At 32.0% G+C, this 21280-nt stretch overlaps 3 protein-coding genes across 5 annotated transcripts; 2 read left to right on the top strand and 1 right to left on the bottom strand.

Moving 5' to 3' along the window:
• Positions 1–6556: 6556 nt before the first annotated feature.
• Positions 6557–8959, top strand: LOC110814333 (linamarin synthase 1-like). Its single transcript, XM_088217121.1, has 2 exons — positions 6557–7109; positions 7827–8959. The coding sequence occupies exons 1-2, from the start codon at positions 6629–6631 to the stop codon at positions 8750–8752; spliced, it is 1407 nt and encodes a 468-aa protein (XP_088073247.1). The 5' UTR covers positions 6557–6628; the 3' UTR covers positions 8753–8959.
• Positions 8960–10118: 1159 nt separating this feature from the next.
• LOC110814335 (protein SALT UP-REGULATED GENE A) lies at positions 10119–10625 on the top strand. The gene has a single exon (XM_022041757.2). It carries the CDS (start codon positions 10119–10121, stop codon positions 10623–10625), a length of 507 nt encoding a protein of 168 aa, XP_021897449.2.
• An 869-nt stretch (positions 10626–11494) lies between these two features.
• LOC110814336 (LMBR1-like membrane protein) lies at positions 11495–18353 on the bottom strand. Of its 3 annotated transcripts, XM_088217119.1 has the most exons (15): positions 17918–18037; positions 17750–17811; positions 17563–17651; positions 16856–17014; positions 16323–16539; positions 15858–15944; positions 15630–15769; positions 14970–15050; positions 14827–14891; positions 14386–14561; positions 13873–14003; positions 13668–13749; positions 12821–13034; positions 12582–12679; positions 11495–12283 (listed from the first exon to the last, which is right to left on the bottom strand). In XM_088217119.1, exons 2-15 carry the CDS (start codon positions 17759–17761, stop codon positions 11801–11803), a joined length of 2034 nt encoding a protein of 677 aa, XP_088073245.1. In that variant the 5' UTR covers positions 17762–17811; positions 17918–18037; the 3' UTR covers positions 11495–11800. The 3 variants fall into 3 exon arrangements, with proteins under 3 accessions (XP_088073245.1, XP_088073244.1, XP_088073246.1); XM_088217118.1 differs by lacking the exon at positions 17750–17811 and having other exon boundaries at positions 18018–18353; XM_088217120.1 differs by lacking the exon at positions 17750–17811 and having other exon boundaries at positions 16856–16992; positions 18018–18049.
• Positions 18354–21280: the final 2927 nt, after the last annotated feature.

The following is a 21280-nucleotide window of genomic DNA, read 5'->3' as shown; positions in this document are numbered from 1 at the left end:
TTAAAATATAATTTAGGTGAAAATAATGCATTACTTTTTTTTTTTTTTCACCATCATCAACTTAAAATGGTTTGAGGACACATGCAATCCATAATATTATCTTATAATAATTAATTAAGTTAATTATTATTTTAATTAAAGACGGAAAGGAAACAATCGAATGCTGATGCATTATACTTAATTATTAATTTCATCACGATTAAAGTTAATTTCAATCATTAAAATTATATTATACGTAAAAATTAAATACATAATTTTATACTGAATTAACGAGAAATGTAAGCATAAACGTACCTGAATCAATCGCATAAAAATTATTTACATCCGATAATAGAATCTTTCAAATCAATACGCTACTTAGAAACTAATTTTTCTGAATCGCAAATTTGTGATTCGATAACTATAATCGTATTTTACATCAATAAATTTTTATAATTTATATTTCATCCGTTGTAAAATGAAAATATTATAAAAATAATATACGAACATTAAAATTCATACTTAAATTCGATATATTAAGATTAAATATTATTTAATTATATTTGAATATTTTTAAACGAACTAATTCAATTGATAGTTTGATACGGATACTAAAATTCACGTTAACTTAACTTAACGTGTCAGAAAAAATCAAATTTTTATAAGGGTACGTTTTCTTATGTTTTAGAGCATTGTTTAAGATAATCTTGATTAATTAATTAATGTATTAGAAACCCATATATAATATATATATATAATTTGAGTGTCCCATACAATATAATATTATATATGTTATATATATATATGTATATAATTTGAGAGCAGAACCCTTAAATGGCGCTGCAGTTTCGTTTCTTCTTCCCGCAAGGAAGAGACAAGACACATACTATAAACACGAAAGATTTGGCGATGGCATTTGTTATTTTTAGAAAAAATTAATCATCCCAATAAAGAAAATCGCAAGAACACTCATATATACATATAATATATATATATATATATTATATTAATCAACCTAATTATCATTAAGCTACAAACCCACCCAAAACTTTATTTTTAATTTATACCACCATATATAAATACATATATATATATATATATGTGTGTGTGTGCACCATACTAAAATTGTCGGACAAAAAATTTTGACATTTACTGATGAAAATTAAATATTACTCTTAATTATTAGATTAATTAATATAATATAATCTTTTAATACATTATTATATATATTGATTTCATTATAGATAAAAGTTAAGACGTAAATCTTTATAGTCTATACATTATGAGAGCTCGTGATCCCAGGTTTATTCTTTGCTTTTCTTTTTTTTTTTTAAATTTTTAACCTACTACGATTATCATAATTAACAAGTTTACTAGTAATTAATTAACTAATTAATATTGAAACACATAATTAATCATAATTCCACTAATTAACTAAATTATGTCTAAATCATAATTCTAAATATGTGCCAGAAACAAGAACATCTTTTGGATTAATTACAATTATAAGCATTTTTAGTATATAATATATATATATATACATACTTATTTTAAATTTATTACAATTAATCTTTAATTATATTTATTTTCTCTTGATTTTAATTGTATATTCATGGCTTTAAATATATATATATATTTAAAAAAATAAATTTGTGTATGTATGTGTGTGTGTATATATAAATATATATATATATATATATATAAATAAGTTGAGGGTGACAAAAATTGTGTGCGAAGTGGTGGTGGGTGGTAATGGAAATGCGAGGAGCGCGGACACGGAGAGGCCCATTGAATAAGACTGAGCACATTGAATAACAAAGTCTTTTTATTTTTTTATTTCACCGCTGGGTCCCACATCGTAGAAGAACGGCTCTCCCGAGTGGGGCCCACGGTCCCAGTACCCTAGGGCTGTCCAGAGCCACGGGTCCCTTGAAAACAACTCCTGCCAGCACTCCCCCTCTCCTCTCTCCCCTCCCCGCATTTGCACCACCACCGCGTGCTTCTCACCCGAAGGCCAAAAAAAAAAAAAAAATACGAAAACAGCAGTTGACGAGAACGCGAGGGGGGTTTTGAGAAGCGAGTGTTGGAAGAGGCGCGTGAGAACAGGTGAGGAGAGAGAAACACGAGGAGCAGGCGGTCACATGGTTGGTGGTAAGCGGGGCCCACAAGTCCACGTATCGAAGTCACATCAGCCTAAAGAAGTAGAAAATGGAAAAGAAAGACAAACAGTGCACTGGCTTTTCAATCTCCCCAATAGTTTTCTTCTTTCTTGGCTGAAACCCGGAAACTCCTGTTCCATATACACACACACACACATATATATATACATATACATATACATACATACACACGACTCTATTTTATTTCACGGTTAAAAATTATTTTCAACGTCGTATCTTCAGAGTAAAAATTTAAATTTTAACATTTACCTGAAGTAATATTATGTATATGTATATATATAAAAGATAGTTTCAATGACATAATGCAATTATTAAACAATTAATTTTTAGTAATATTGTAATTTAATTATTATTATTATTTTTTTTTTCAAAAAAAGAGGAGGGAGAGGATGGCAAACCCGGGGAAGGGGAGACGGCGCGCGGCCCCTGCATCCTTAGCTCCGGGAGGGAAGGTGGGACCCACTTAAGTCTATCACTGTCTCCCGTCGTCGGCAAATTTTGACTCTTTTGGCCACTTCTCCTCCTTTGGATTAAAAATATCCAACTCCAAGCAAACTTGTAGTCTTACACCAATTCTCCATACTTTTCACTTTAATATTATATATTATATATAATAAAATAAATTAAATTAATAATAAAAGTATATTTATGACGTCATTATGGAGCTATCTCAATCGGGGTGGTAGGGTCCACGTAGTCGGGGGATGCACCGGAAAATTTCCCCCCCCTCTTTTTGTTTTTGGGTAGTTTTGTTTAATTGGGTGTACAGATCCCAAGAGCATCTGAGGTAACCCTAGAATTCCGTGTCAAATGTTTGGTTTATGGGGTTCAACCAAGTCGTGCTGGCTCCTCGGTCCTCGGGATTTGAGCGGCTTGGCTTGAGCCGACGAGCCCTTTTAGCCGTCCACTCTCCCACTCCTATTCCGTCGTCTCACTCTTTAATTAAATAATAATAACATTATATTAATATACATATACTAAAATTTCATAAAATTATACAATATGAAATTTATTTATTTTAAATTATTGAGTTAAAATTTTTTTAATTGGCGATAAATTATAGTTATTTAAGCATATAGAATTACCATATCAATTAATTTGAACATGAATGGAGATCCGTGAGCATGTAATTCATGAAAATTATAAAAAATTTATATTATTTGAAATCAATATTTATTTATAAAATAATCTTTCTTTCTTACAAAGCATATTCTAAAATGATCCGCCCAGTATATATATATATAATTTAATTATTAGATCTTATTAGTATAGTTTGATCAAAGTATTTATTATGGAAGTTGAAGAAACAAATATTGATCCATGAAACGTCACACTGGGGTTTGGCCTAGTGTGACGTTTCTCATCATATTCGATTGTAAGAGAGTGGGTTAAAGATCGAGTTTCTCATCACATTCGAATACGACCCACTTTGTAAAAATATGAACTTGTACAAGTTTCGAACTTAAAATTGAGTTAAATTTTCTTTTTAATTGTATCGTATCTTTTAAATTTTTCTTCAACCCTCTTAGGGAAAAGCACCTGCGCAAGCGGGATGAATAAAGTAGAAGTGAGAATGTCGGCTTAAGAATTGTAAATATTTGTGAAAACTTAATATCTTGAAAACCCAAAAGTTTATTCGCAAAAATTATTTATGAACCTGAGTTAAAGTTTAAAATTATGTTAAAAGACACATCGATGAATAATATGTGAATGTTTTTATACTAATACTTATTGGTTCAGAAGAATCGATGAGACTAAGTTAAATGAAAGGTGGTTATTAATTTAAGAGATTGAGTTAAAGAATGAGTTTCGACCCAACTTATAAAATACGAACTTGTATATACTTCGAACTTAAAACTGAATTAATAGAAAATATGATTAGATCATTCGAGAAGTGAAACTAGTTTAAAGGGAAGGAAGTGCTTCACGGGTGTGCTCCATCCGAACAAAATAGAAGTGAGAATGTCGACTTAAATAACGTAAATATTTGTGAGAATTCAATATCTTAAAAATTCAAAAGTTTATTCACAAAGATTATCTATAAATTTGAGTTAAAATCTAAGATCATGCAAAAAAAGTATATCGATGGATACTATATTCTCATAAAAATGCCGATCCACCTTAACTCAATTAAGTCATTTTATTATATTGAAACAAATATATGTATATGTATATATAGTTATGTATTTATATATGTACCCACATTATGTATAAAGTTTTGCATATATGAGGTCGAATTTTGACAAACCAGAAGCAAACCCAAACCCCACATTGTCTCGATACTAAGGAAATTATTTTTAACTTCAACATATATACCAACAATACATACACCTCATAAAATAATTAAATAAATAAATAATATATTTTTTACCAAATTTAAAGAATAATTTTAATATACAAAAACTAATTTTAGAACATCCTAATATTACTAAATTAATCAAATATTTCATCGTCTTATATTATATTTTATCGAGTTTAAAGAATACATACACACACACACACACACATATATATATATATATATGAAGCAGGAACTTGGAATACTCAACAAAAGGCGAAAGGTCTTTTGCCAAGAGGTCATGGTAGGCCAAAGCATGCCTTTACACCTGTATAAATATACATCTGAGGCATTGCTCAAGTTGGTGAACACACACACACACACACACACATGCACACATGCACACACATATATATATATATACATATTATATAGGTCCCATATCCATGAAAGCTAGCTTCATTTTGTACATAAGATAAGTACATACACACGCACACACACACACACACATATATAGATAGACATATATAGTAAAACCCATATGGAAAATATTAGGCTTGTTTAATTAGGGACATTAATTTTTTTTTTAAAAAATTTATAAAAAATTCACATATCAACTTTCATATATATAAAAATATATATATATATATAATTTAAAATAATTTCCAATAATTTAAATATCAACTTCATAATTTTTCTTTGGGTTGAAGAACAAAAATTGACTGTATGACTAATGGGTGGAACTGGGCTCGAACCCGATGGGCCGGGACTCGCTAGTTGGGTTTACACCCAGTCCATTTGGACCTCTAAGCCTCGTTTTTTTTTTCCTAATTACAATTATTTATTTTATTTAGATAATACAAATAATAATAACAAAAAAAGAATAAATCTGAAATAAATATTTTTAAATTCATTTTTTGGGTTAATCAAATAATTTCGGATAAAAAAGGCAGGATTAATTAATTAATTAATTAATTAATTATATATTTAACGCTAAATCGTATGATTTGAATAATACATAATTATTACTGACTTTTTAATTTATGTTTTATTAATTTAAACAAGCAATAAATTAATTATTAAGTTAGTGCCTACGTGAAGCCATTTGGGTTTTGCTTGTTAAACAGGAAACACAGTTTACGGAACTAATTATAAAATTAATTAATAGGAACGTAATTTATAAGAAAAATATTAATAATTATATAAATATTCTAATTTTAAAAATAAATATTCTAATTTTAAAAATAAATATTTAATAAATTACAATACAATCATGATTTTAATCAAAGTAATTTATATTAATATTTAACTTAAACCCAAAGTTGCATAGAGAGTACATACATACATACATACATACATACATACATACATACATATGTATGTATATATGTATAATATGTCTGAGTTAATTACGCATGATGATGATGATGATCTCTTTGGCATTTTCTTATAAATTAATTAAGAAATGATTGGAATGGCAGAGTATTAATTACTAAAAAAAAAAACTCATAATTATTCTACAATCATCAACGTTGACCCTGAGTTTACAGATAATGAATATTTTTGTGGGACCCACGAGAAATCTAATCTGAACCGTTGGATTGAATTAATCAATTATAAAACATGTGCGTGAAAGGGAGTGCACTTATTAAATTAATTAATTAATGCATTAAGTTTAATTTGCTTGTCATTAGCGGAACATGAACGATCAGAAAAAACATGTTTAGCATAAACTCCATGTAAGCCTCTTGCTTTCGAATTTCATCCAACGTTTACATATATATATATGTATATGTGTATGTATATGTGTATGTATATAATTGATAGCTCTATTACACTCCTTCATTGTCACTGTTTGCTTGCTTGTATAATTATATATTAATATTCTGTTTTATCTAATCTAATTTTTTAATTAATACTTCACTGGTTATGAACTCAAAACCAATTAACAAATTAATTAAACAATTGGAAACATTTTGGCATGTCCCCCGTTTAAATGCCGTCTCCGGGGGAAATGGGAATGTAGCAGTGGCTTACAGATAATCAGCTCCACACAGCTCGCACTCTTCTGCAAGATGTATGTATGTATATATATATATATATGTATATAATTATGTATTATATGCATGTAGAGTATAGAAACTAGTTTCGAAGAAAAAGAAAGTTAAAAAAGAATTTTGTCAACCTTTGGATGGATCAATCTGAAGATGGTGACAAGAAGAGACCACCGCATGCGGTGCTGGTTCCATACAGAGCCCAAGGCCATGTCAACCCCTTCATGCAGCTCGGCAAGCTCCTCCATTCACGTGGCTTTCTCGTGACTCTCGTCTTCGCCGACCTCAACAACAGCTTGCCCATCAACGACGCCGTTTTCGACTCGGCGAAGGACTTGAAAGGTTTCCGGGTCGAGAGACTGCTCGAAGGTTTGCCGCCTGAAAGTCGAGACCCTTTTGGTCGGACTTGTTTGGGACCGTTCATGGAGCTGATGTCGAAGCTGAATGAGGCGGCGCCGGTGAGCTGCATAATTTCCGATTGTATAATGACGTTTGCGATAACGGCGGCTAGGGTTCTGGGGATAAAGCAGGTGCAGTTTTGGATAGCGTCGGCTTGCGGGTTTATGGCTTGTTTGCAGGCGACGGAATTGCAGAGAAGAGGCATAGTTCCATTCAAAGGTAATTCATCTTCTTCCTGGAATTTTTTCCTTTTACAGAAAATGTGTCACTGTAAATTATATTCTACTTCTTTCAAGAAATCTATACACACACACACACATATATATATGTATAAATATATATATGACATCGATCAATTCATAGAATTGTTCTGTTGATTAACATGAAATCTTTAAGTTCAATTTTGTAGTAAACAAGCATAGACTTTTAATTTCTTAATCATTTTAATTACTATACACAAAATATATTTATTGAATAAATAACTTAATTTATACAAATTAAACCAACTTTATTCATAATTCAAAATCCATAATGGTAGATTTATTAGTGTTTATTGCCAATAGAGAAATTATTAGAACCTACTTTAAATTGGCACTTGAATTTAAGATATTATATTTATCAAATTCTTAATCTTACTTGTATTTTTATTTTATGATATTAATTTTCGGACTACATTCACCATGTGTATATTGTAATATATTATATATATTATTTAAAGTCCAAAAACCAAGCTAACTATAGTGAGTTGACTATCCAATCCTAATTGAGTTTTAATTTTGTTCAATTTTCTCGTGACAAAACGTGTTTCGTGTAGTAAATTAATTATACATCATGTGTATATTAAATTATAAACCTTATGATATATGCATATATCTCATATATAATATGATAATAGATGGTACGTAAATTTTGGGGATTGATTATATGTTTGATCAGATCCAAACTTCATGATCGATGGAACCCTTGAAGCACCCGTTGATTGGATACCAGGAATGCCTAATATCCGGCTTAAGGATATGCCAACCTACGTCAGAATTACCGACTCAGACGACGTCGTTTTTAATGGCCTTGGCTCAGAAATAGACAACTGCGTAAACTGCTCCACCGTCGTCATCAACACCTTCGACGACCTCGAAAGCCAAGTCCTTCAAGCTCTCGCCACCAAGTTCTCCAAAATCTTCACCGTCGGCCCACTCCCTCTCCTCCACCGCCACGTGCCGGAACCCCAGTCAGAACTCTACAAGCCCAATCTCACCAAACACGACGCAGACTATCTCCAATGGCTGGACAAACAGGAACCCAACTCAGTCGTATACGTAAACTACGGTACCACAGGGATGGTGACGAAGGACCAAGTGATGGAGTTCGCATGGGGACTGGCGAATAGTAGGTGTTCATTTTTGTGGGTGTTGAGGCCCGGTGTGGTGATGGGCGAATCTGCAATATTGCCGGAAGCTTTCGTGGCGGAGGTTGAAGATAGAGGGTTGATCATCAGCTGGTGTCTGCAAGACCGGGTGTTGATGCACCCTGCAGTCGGCGTTTTCTTGACTCACTGCGGATGGAATTCAATGGTGGAGGCTCTGTGCGGTGGTGTGCCGATGATCTGCTGGCCGTTCATGGCGGAGCAGCCTACGAACTGTAGGTACGCGTGCGGTGAGTGGGAGATTGGGGTAGAGACTGAACGGGGTGTGAAACGACAAGAGATTGAGCGTATTGTGAAGGAAATGATCGGAGGAGAGAAAGGGAAGAAGAGGAGAATGAAAGCTTTGGAGTGGAAGAAGAAAGCGGAAGCTGCAACAGACGTCGGGGGACTGTGTTACGGCAATTTTGATAGATTCATTAAGGAAATTATTGATGCATAATTAATTACGTAATTAATGAGTAATCTTTTAATATTTTATAGTAATTCAGTAATTTTATTAATTACTTTACTAAATTACTGTAAAATATTAAAAAATTTACCCCAAGGAATTATAACTTGTACAAATGTGTATTCTCACTGTTGGGTATGAAATTGTGATTATTAAATGTAATTTGTTTTAATAATGAAGTATTGAAAGAGACTTCTCCTTGCACTCCATTAACGCCTATCTTATCTTACTTTTAATTAATTAATTAATTAATTAATTAAAGATTAAGTGGGCATTTGAGCAGGTTACAATTTGACTGTAAATTTTAAAAATAACTGTTTATTAAAAAATATTTTAGTTAAATACTATTTAATGTAAATAATTATTTAAAATAAATAAAAACATTTTATAATTACTTAAAAAAATTTTAATAATTATAAAATATTTAATTCACTGAAATAAATTTTATATTTTTAAACATAATATTTTTTATTTTTATTTTTTAAAAATAAAGAATTATATAGACTTAGGGGGTAGGGATCTACGTGGATATTGGAAACTAGAAGTATCACCATCAGGTTAATTATTTAATTTAACCTCGCGCTGTTAAAAACTATTTTACTAAAGATAAAATCATTATAAATTATGACCCTCGTGCGGCCACCTTTCTCTCCCACGCGGCTCGAGACTCGTCTCGTTTCACGCGCGACAACAAATTACGAGAAAAATTCTGCCCCCTTGGTACCCGTAACAATTTGCGGAAATGTTAATTCTATTTATTAATTATATATTTTATATAAAATAAGATATTTAAAAAATAATTTATACATTACTTTTGAAGCTATCTTAAATATTTTGGAAAGATTAACACGTAAATATATATTTATTATCCCAAATATGTAAATTCATTATATAACATTATTCTGAATAATAATTACTTATTATAATTTAGTGAATAAATTTGTTTTATGTAACAATTAATGAGTATATGTATACGATAATTTAATTTATATATTTTTGAAACTGTAGAATTTTTTTAATTGATTAGCTCGTAAATGTCTCCGTCCATTTAACCAACCGATCGAGCTTCCGTCACAGGCACTGTCGACAAATTGCGACACAGCACGATCGACTTCCAAGACTTTGCTCTCTTCCACGTGGGTCCCAGAAGGGGGGGGGGGGGTTTGACCAAATCAGGATGTACTCTTTCTAAGTGGCTGTCACAAACAATATCCCGCACGTGGGTCGTCGTTGTAGAGTTTCACGCACGAACAAGGAACCTTCGTGGAAAACGAACCGTTTTTGTCTCACCCAACACTAATCTTTGTTCTTCTTCTATATAAACGAAAACAAGGAAAGCCAAATGAAGAAATAGCAGATGAAGAGGAGTCGATTGATTGGCCTTAACAAAGTTTCAGAAGGAAAAAACATGGGTTGGACTGAGTCGGAATCGGTATGCAAGAAGCACCCAACTCACAAACAGCATCAAGGGGTTTGCCCATCTTGCCTGAGAGAGAGGTTATCTCATCTGTGTGCGAGTTCGCGCAGAGACACCTCCATTGTTGTCGTTCCTTCTTTTTCTTCTTCGCCTTACTATTCCTCTTCCTCTACTGGATCGGGCGGAAGACATAGCAGAAACCCGTCGGTGGGTACCCTCATGTCGTCTTTGATGGTGAGCGGTGGAAATGGGTTGAAGAAGAGCAGATCCATTGCTTTTATGAATCCAAGAAGTGTTGTTGATGAAAATGGGAAGAAGAAGAAGAAGAAGACGACGACGGCGACGACGCAGAACAAGAAAGGGTTTTGGTCAAACTTGCTTGGTTTGAAGGGAAAGGATAAAGGAATTCTCCTTCATTCCAGGAGTATAAGAGAGAGGTTGGCTTAGTTGGGTATGACTGAAACAGCCGTTGATTTTTCTTTTTCGCCTGCTTTGGTTATCATTTTGAAGCTTTTAGGGGTTATAACTATAACTTGTGTAGATACGGTTCTTCTTTTTAGCAAGATTACGATGAATTAAGCTACTAAAATTTAATCTACTTCCTCTTGTTCTCGAAACTCTTCTTTCGAACTTCGGTTCGTGCTGTTAATATCTACTTTAATGGCTTCTTCTGCAACGTGTTCCGTGGATGAAAATCATTGGATATGAAGTGATCAGTTCTAAAAGAAACGCTGACTTTGTAACAATGTTTGACGTGGAATTCAAAGTGCCGTGTTTTATCACCTAACGATTTTGTTGGTAGTAAATAAGACTGAGTTTTGAGGATGTCACATCTCGTGTAATTAACTCAGTCCACGTACATCCCAGCCACGCAAGTACAATTAGGCCGGCGATAGCGATGGGAGTTTGGTAAAGTCCAGCCATGCACGTAGTAATTATAAGTATTAGTTATAATTTAACTATTTTGTTTTATTTATTAATTAACTTTGTAAATTTTTACCAAGTAAAAAATACAGTAGAAATGTATTTACCTATAATTTAACTATTTTTACATCATGTAATAAAAAAGTTTAAAACTGAATTATAATACTTATCCAACTTTAAAAAAGACTAATTTCGTAAGTATTTTACGAAGATTTTGTTTTGAAAGCCGAAGGGCCACATTACCCTCGAGTCATATCAACAGACATATATAACATAAAGTAAAAGACTCGGTGTGACATTCGAGATTGCTAATCAAATCATGGCCACATCCAATAAGCAAAACACGCGAAAACAACATATTCGCGTATACATATTCATTCGAAAAAAGCATATTGATGTAAAATAGTATTGGTATTTCTTCCGTACAGTATAAATCAGTACAAAATTCTCCAATCTGCCGGTAATTCCTTTTTCGTTTCGTATCACAACATGTTTTTCCACTAAAACTTCTATGTTGTCTCGTTCCTTTTGTCACTGATTAAAAGCATGCACAGCTTCAGGATATCATCCGGTTACATTAGGAGACGTACAATGGCCAAATTTTGTCAAAAAAACAGTTCCCTATACATGTGTCCCATTTTCTACAACAGCATCAAACTCATTTTTTCCTATTATCTACCAGGACCTAAACTAATTGTTCATGTACCATTTTCATTCTCGTCATCACTGTAATTCCCATCGCCTACTGAAGGTCGTTTCAACCTATGAAATATCTCATCAAGGGACTCGGATGAGGAATGGTTAGACACAGGTTTACTTTCCTGAATTTGACGAAGGGGAAGAAATTTTTTCGCTTCTACGTTTGCTTTGAAACTTTGAAATTTTGACTTCATTGTTCCCCACGTAGAGGCCAAACGAGAAGATGGTTCACCTGTTATGTTACTGGAGCGAGAGTTGTCAGCATCGAGCAAAGAAACCTTGGCTGAGGTTATGTTCTTCTCCGCTGGTTTTGAATTGGATGCTTGTCTACTCTGTTCTCTCATGGCAGCATATTTGTTACCAATAGATTCTTTGCTTGTTGCATATCTGCGAACCTCTTCTCTCGGTGGTTTTGATGAAACTCCATTTGTGCCATCAGCTTCAACATTATTTGTTGCCCTCATTTCCATGGCACTCTTAACCTGAAAAATTTGCGTTTGAGTTAGAATGTGAATAAGATAACTTAGTTATTTGTTCCTAGTGATGATAAAAATGGACATATAACGAGAAGTGATGACACAAAGAAAGCAACTTCCTTGGCATGCAGTATCCATGAAGATCTCCTCATTCATTGCAAAATCATTTAAATCAATATAAAGAGAAACACCTACAGTTATTATGCATGCATATATGATTTTCTTTATTAAATACTTGTATATGTAAATTGAATTCTTAATTAGGGTATAAAATGTCAGCTTCCATATTTTTATCTTTACATACTGTATTGCTGCCGGACTCGATATCAGCCCCATTAAAATTCCGAGCCAAGGGGACAACATGTTCACCAACATTTTTTCCTTCTTCAAGCCATGATCGCTCTAGAAAATAAACATAAAAGAAAAGAAAAGAACTGTCAAAGAAACTAGAAGATTCAAGAACTGCAATTACTGCATAGACAGCACATTAGCTTAGAGCATAAACTGATAAGAATTGTAAACAGTAATAAGTAATTAAAGAACCTTTTTGCAAAATTATTAATCCTGAAGGATCAAACCCATCTGTATCATCTGCCTCTGTTTGAAATCTGAGCCTCTTCCAGCTTCCAAAGAACCCAATTACGCGATCAAAGAAGTTGCTTGCAACCAACAACGTGTAGATAACCATGATAAGAGGATAGATTCTGTTAAATCCTTTCCCAAAAAATGAAACAGCATCATCAATCTTCCCCATACGCTGCAAGATGAAAAGAACACACCGAAGTAATTATAAAATTTCCAGCAGAAGATAGACAAAAAACAATTTTGTAGCCCAACCCATAAGCTTTAAGATTACAAGGAGAAAACTTAGGGTTAGGAAAAAGATATTGATGAAAGAAAAGTTCAAACTAGAAACTAGACCCATAAATTTCGGCCGCCTGGCAAAATGATAAACTGGAATCAGAGGATAGAAAGTAGAATTGACTTAGACCTATTATCTAGGTCCTTTTTTTTTTCCAAATCTCTAAGCAGGCAACTTAACCACAATTTATCCCATATCAAACTAAGCAAGTAAATCAGAAACCTACATTTTCTGACTTACTATATAGTATACAACAGAAGCATAATTCTCGCATATCACCAAATGCCAAGTGTTTTACTTTTAAGATCAGTGGTCTGCTTTCAGGAAAAGATATCTATCTATCAGGGAAAGAAACTAAAAAGAGAATTTTTACTGCACCTATGTAGCACCTGTATGCATGAGATGATACCTAGAATGTTGACAAATGACGTCAGCTTAGTCATGCCATAAATTTTTTGCCTTAGTCAATGCCTGTTAATCATTTCAGATTCAAATAGGGACCAACTAATATCCTGAAAAAGGAAATACCTTTTCAAATATTGTTCGTCCATCTAGTCTAATGAGATTGAGAAAGTTATAAGAAACTGGAGGTGCGTACCGAGCAACCATCCTGTAAAAATATAGTTGATAGAATTAAGCATTTTTTTTTTTAAATAAAGTGGATAGAATTAAGCATATCATAGGCATTTGAATTTTTTTAAAAGCAAAGACTATGAAGAGGAGGGTAACTCACGAGCATATCATAAGCAAGTTCACTGAGCTTGTCTGCCGTGGAGTTAATGAGTAAAACATTGACATCCCAAGTTTTAACAACGAATAATATGTGCAAATGCACATATACATCAGAGGTAGAAAAGCAAAAGCCTGAAAAGAAATGTTATCCGCAAGAAAGTAAGACAAACAGGGGCAAAGGAAAATGAGCAAGGCATAATGCATTATTTACCACCTGCCTCTGCACTAGTAACAAATATTCTTGCAAGTAGCACTATAACATTGATTAGCATGTTTGAGCTCACAAATCAAGAAAGGAATGGTATTTATCATACCACAATTTAACACTTAATGGAGAGTGGCCACAATGAATATGTGTAACATAGTAAAGCCATAGAATGCAAATGAGAATTTTGCAAAAGAAAAGAATAAATATGAGATTGTATTTTTAAACTCATATTCGATGCTAGTAATTCAGCACTTCATATTTCAGAAATATGAAATAACAAAAGCAAAAGAAAGGACTAAAATTTACCTGCACAAGCACCTCTTCCTTTTTCACCGAGTTTATAAGAATGGAAAAAAGAGAGAGATTAACACCCCTGGGCAGTAGTGTTGCCTCAGCTAAAAGAATTGCAGCAGACATAATACCAACTATGACAGCAAAAACCTTCTTAAGTTGCTTTCTTAGAATGCATCGCCAAATAAATTCTGCAAAGAATCAAATATAAAGAAAACATCAATAACATGTCAGACAATCAGAACAACCAATCCAACCTATTCTACCAATTTCCCCCATAGCACTATTGCAGAAAAAGTTGGTGGTGTTTGCACTGACAACTAGTCAGTTTTATGGGGGTATTTAAGAGTGAATATATCTACCTCCTCAGCGAACACTCTGACAAAATATTTTCCTATATTCCTCGTGGATGCAATAGAATAAATTTTAAATAGGAACGAGGATATGACAAACTACCCATTATATCAAGAAAGGAACCAATTTTGCCAGAACGAGCAGGTCTGAAACTTGAAATATATCTCCTGCAATAGATGCATATAGGTGTTAAAATCAAGAAAAATCTTCGAACATATGGAGAGATTGAAATGAATTGGACAAACCATCCAGTTGAACTGCGGCGCTCATAATTTTTTATTGTATCTTCCAGTTCAAGGGCCTCCAGAACATACGTCATGTACTCGCTGCACAAAATTAACAATAAAACATGTATAATGGAGTTATCCATTGGAAAGTCGCACGATCAAGCAAGTTGGCATTTTCACTTAAACCCTTCAGTGAACACAGGCCTACAAGCTTTTCAATAACAAGAGCCATCCAACGATCAGTCCTGTCTAGAGATTGCTAAAGATTACCAGGGATGAAATTTCACGAGTACCTGATCACTAGAAATAGAACGGCAGTGACACAATTTACAAAAGCAAGTAACATCTAAGTGCGACCTGATCCAGAAGAAGCAAAACAATACAGACCTCTAGGAATACAAGAGATTTTGAGATATTTCCTTTCACCAAAACCCAAAGAATCAATGCAGTTGTGCAAATCCAAGCTAAAGCAAGGTACTTTAACAATCTGGCTGAGAAAAAATATCCTTAGCAATTTCTTCAGCAAACAAACAAAAGATCTTGCTGCTAATGCAATATAGGGATATATTATAGTTCCAAAAGCATGGAGATCGATATGGCAGGTATGAGAACCCAGAGAAGAATTCATGAAAACTTCATCCATTGAGTAATACATTTAATTATTATAACATAATTTACCTTTTGTATCTATAATATTCCTCCCTAGCTATACGAAGATTCCGTCTGAGTGTTGCCATGGATTTTTCATCCGTGTCATAATCCATGTCATTTTCTCCCAATCGACCACCCTGAGGTCTAAAAGAAGGATCTTCTCTAAACTGAAAAGTAGAAAATCATTGTCAAACAATTAAAGAGTTCCATCTTGACTCCAGCTAAGTTTGCCAAGAAAAACAAAAAGATAAATACCATTCGAGCTAACATATCATCAATAACATCCATGTATGGCTTCAATGGGTCACGCTTGGACATCTGATTGGATGTTGCTTGAGCAACCTATGAAATTATCCACTGTTAAGAAAAATCTCCAAATGCTGCAACATTAGTCAAAAGAAAACAAGAATGTCTATTCCTCTTCAAACATTATGCCAAACCACTGGTTTATCAGCAGGAAAATACTTAACCAGGAATTGAACATACAATAGATACATAACCAGGTAAAAAGATAAACGGCCCAATTTTTTTCCAGCATAAACTAAGAGATCAGCATGAAAAATATATGAGCAAAAAATTGATACAACCACAAATATTTGGCGTTTTGGCTTTTCTATCACCATTCAAAATGAATATGGTTTAAACCAAGAAAAAGAAAAGGAAATTGAACTTATAACTTCGTTCATATGCTTTTAAATTTTAATTGAAAAAGATACTCACTACTATAGCATTTGAAAGTTCCTGATGTGAATCATCAAGTTTCACAGCCATTTTGGCAATTTTATGGGAAAGAACTTTTTGTCGTGTGATCAACTCAGCATTTCTCCAAATGCTCTTAGGAATTTCACTCAAGCCAAAACCAAGAAGAAATGCCCCAGTAACAAGCCCAAATGTATTCGAGCAAGCCATGGCCATGCCCATAATACTACGCCCTTTCCTGTCAAGAAAGATATATTCAAGCTAGATAAGATATTTCCAGAGAGAAAGCAACTCCACCATTTCAGAATTCACTTCTTCATGTTGTGAAGCTATACAATTGTAAAAGATAACACAAAGTGACGGACAAATAATTTTTAAACAAAATTAAGTGAAAGCACAAACTTTCAACAAGACATGAGGACTTGGATTTTTTAATAAGCAAATATGAAAATTTGAAAGAATTAAATACAACATATCTCTAGCCATCCACAAGGAATAGGAATAATCTAACTTGATATTCGAGTAAAAACAACTAAAAGAATACAAGAACAAACCAGTCCTTGTGCATCATGATGAGGAGAATGAGTCCAAAGAGGCCAATCGCACCCACAACCAGATAGAAGACTAAGTTAGCATGCACGCTAGTTCTCAATCTTTCTGTTACAGTAAAGTCCCCAGCATCTTCGAAACCCTGAATAAGGGGCACCACAGCCCTGCTTAGAGATGACATAATTTAAGTATATGAGGAAAAATGCATCTATGATTAGCGAAATCAGAAGATTGTATCGCTAACACAGTCAAAAGGGACAAGCAAGATAAAGTTTTGTAATTTGCCACATAAAGACATGCCATCTGCATTTTGCATAAACATGAGAATAGCACAGAGAAAACACAAAGACACAGATGATGATGCTTACTTCTTCAATGGCAATCACACACAAGAACAAAAGAAAAAAAAAAACATGCATGTCAAGGAGACATTTCTTGTCATAAAAATCCTGCCATACAACATAAAGAACCCATAATCCATCAAAAAAAATCTCTCAACTATAGCAACATGAGAGTTTTTATATTCTTTTAGTACTCAGAGTATGTCCATCTAAAGACTAACATTCCAGTTCTATATTTAAGCCAACGAGCCGATCAAGGGACATTAATTGGGCCCCTTATAATGCAAAATTATGGCGCTCACAAACAGAGATCAAACAAGAGAAATATAAAAAAAGGTAAATTATGGCAGCTGAGTTTAACTGAGGCGTACCATGTAAGTAGAAATGTACCCCAATACGACCAGCTCCAGAAGAAAGCAATGCCCCCATTCTCCGGATGATCAGGCGGGTTCGATATTGTCTGCGGATGAAATAAAACATCACAATTGTTAGCGTCTTTACAATACCAAATCAACCAAGAAAAGAAAAATCTCCCGTACAACCAATTCATTTTAATACTTTTCCACTCATAGAAACTCATATTTGTCATCCAGAACACTATATTCCGATCCAAGCAGCTCCTAAACGTCAATATACAACAAAAACTAACCCAAATTAATTGAAACGAGCAATCAATAGATATAAATATTTTTCGAAGTGCACAAATGGATTCGACTGTAATTGCACCTGAAAGATTGACGTTTGCCGCTCCAAAAAACATCACATGTGAATAAAATCAGGAGAAATTCCAATACTAAACTAACCAAAAGAGAAACGAAAAGGTTACCGTCCATATATCGGCAGGGACGAGGATGATGATGGAGAGCGAACAGAACCAGGTGTATCCAACGGTGAATAGGACATAACGAGGCACGTCGGGTCCAGCGAAGTACCTCAACGTGAACAACACCATGCCTAGGGTTAATGGAAGAGAGATCATGTAAAACACCCACATCTTTTCTCTCTAGAAACCCTCCCCTCCTTCTCTCTGTCCAGTGAAAGGCGTTTGCAGAGAGGAGAGAAAATATAGTTCGCAAGGACAGAGAAAGAAGAAGAGGAGATCCAACGCGTCCCCGGAATTGCTTCGCGTTAAAGGTGAAATGCGGTTTCTGTTCGGTTGGTCAATTGCTTGATTTTCAGGGGTAATTTTTGGAATTTAAATAAATAAATATTATTAATCAATAATTAATTTATTAAAAAAACGTTAACCAATATGTTAATTGAAATAAGCAAAATTTAATTAATCTCAAAATTAAGATTATGAAATTTCTAACCCTCTTGCAAAAAAAAATTATTTAGATGATAGGATGGTATAATTGTATTTTTAATTAAATTATTAATTTATTTATATACATTATATAATATATAATAATAAATGATATAAAAAAATATGTAATAAAAAATAAATTATTTATTAATATAATTATATTTATATTTAAATAAATAATTATTATATATAATTAAATTAATATTTTATATTTAATAAATTAAATAATAATTATTTATATTATCATATTAATTTAATTAGTTTTTAATTATCATAACATATATATAATTAATTAAATTAAATAGAAATATAATAAAAAATAAATAGTATGTCTACTAAATACCATTAATTTTGTGGTTTAAAAATTCACTTCAAAATTTGTCAGTCAAATACCATTTATTATCATTGAAAATTAAAACAAAAACGATTTTTTTACGTCTGTAAAATAATATACATTAAAATTTTATCATTTACCATGATCCAAATAAAATAAAAGTTTAGTGGAGAATAACACCTAACATACACATTATCATATATATCATATATATGCACATAATATATATGAATACACATTATCAAATTATCCTATAAGATTTTAATTTTCTATAATTCAATTTATGTAATTACAAAAAACCATGGTGTACATTATAATATTATTAATTAAGTATACCAATTGCCCATTAGCGGAGGATAACACCTAGCATACACATTATCATATATATATCATATATATGCACATAATATATACGAACACACATTATCAAATTATCCTATAAGATTTTAATTTTCTATAATTCAATTTAACTACTATAGTCCACCCTATTTATTTCGTAGCCCAATAATTTTAAGGCCCAATTTTATTTAACCCATCGGGGCACAAAATAGCCCAATTCCAACTTTATTAAATTTTAATTATTTTATGTAATATTTTAATAAATTTTATTTATGTTATTTCGGTTTTGAAATTTGATAGATGTTTATTTACAAATATTAATTAAAAAAATAATAATCGTAGAGCATATAATTTGATTTATACATGAAATTAATTAAGGATTATAATATTATTTTATTACAAATTTGAATAAATTCAATTAAAGAGTTATATATTAAATAATATTATCCCTAGGTAAAATTTTTAGAAAAATTTACCCTAATGTTTACATATTCAAAGGAACAATATTAAATTATTGTGTTAAAACTACTTATAATATATATATATATGTGTATGTATGTATGTATTTATTATGAAAAACTCCAAATTACAAGATATGAAATTGTACTTTGAGGTGGGGAAATTAAAGAAAACAATGAGTCAGAATACCAAAATATTGACATACCAGGATAATGCTCCTCCTCTTGTTGCTTTCACACCATAATTTTCAGTGTCCCCTTTATATATATATACATATATATATATATGTTGTAACTATATTAATTAATATAATATAATTATTATATAATATTTATTTTTTTCAACAAATTTAATAAAAATTAATATAATTTAGTCAATGCATTGATATTTACGTATTAATAAATTAAATTATTAATTTTATTAAAATTAATAATCATCGTCTCGTAATAGGCAAAAAAAAGTAATCAATTTTATATTCACATAGAAATTTAAACTCGTAATTTTTAATAATTTTATTATGTTATTATATATTTAATCCCACGTGTAATATTTAATATTTTATTATTATTTGTAATAATGAAGTATAAATAGTAAAAAAATAAATAAAAATACTTCTTATCAACTGAAATTTTTTTAAAGTTTTGTAATTTTTGTAGTTATGTTTATATACTGTTAGGCATATATATTTTTTCTCTGTGTTCATAACTGATTCATACTTACATGTATGTCTACACACACATATATATATATATATACACACACATACCAACTCAGGACAAATTCTATTTTTCATGGTGGGCAAACAGAGTTCTCCACCAGCCTTTCGACAACACAATACCCTCAAAAATCCATGTCAGTGGCCGAGTTGCCCCAGCTTGGGCCACAAAAAATCCATACAACCCATGTATATAAACATATATAAAACATATATATACACACACACACACGTACATATTATGTGTATCAGAGAATAGAAACTGTCAAATTTGGAGCCTTACCTTTAATTTCTTTACTTCACTCATTTCATCATTACCCACTTTTTTTTTTCTCTCTCTTTTTTATTTTTTAATTATATGTATATCCCAACTCCCTCTCTTCTCTCTTTTATATACCTTTAGAAGATTCTCAAATATACACATATATATATATATATACGTGTGTGTGTGTGTGTATGTATAGCTTTTTTTATGAACTTGCTTATGGTAGCCATTGGATTCTTCTCTTTTAGTTGCTTTATTGTGACATGGCGAAATGGATTTTATGGGAATTTGGGTGCGACCCTTTAAGCTTTATTTAATTTTCACTTTTTGAAAAGTTACGTTTCGAATTCAAGGTGCTTATCTCACCCGCACGTGAATTAACAAAAACTCTTGTGTACTCCGTTTTGTCCCCTAATTTCTTTAGTTCGATATGTTCAATTTTAATCGGTTTATATGTTAAGATACAATTTTTTCTCGTTAAATTACGAGTTTAAATTGGTTTATATTATAGTCGGTAAAAAAAAATAGACAAATTACGATAAATTTATATTAAATTGGGTTTGAATTGAATAATATATAAATCTGAATGTCCAAACAAATGAATAAAAAAATAAAACATATCATAAATTTCGGAGGAAATTTGGGTTTGTTGTTCATAAGAACAAAGTCAG

Source organism: Carica papaya, chromosome 4, assembly GCF_054855325.1.
Source record: "Carica papaya isolate Zhongbai chromosome 4, ASM5485532v1, whole genome shotgun sequence".
In the NCBI taxonomy this organism is placed as follows: domain Eukaryota; kingdom Viridiplantae; phylum Streptophyta; class Magnoliopsida; order Brassicales; family Caricaceae; genus Carica; species Carica papaya.
This window is presented reverse-complemented; position numbering and strand designations above follow the sequence as displayed.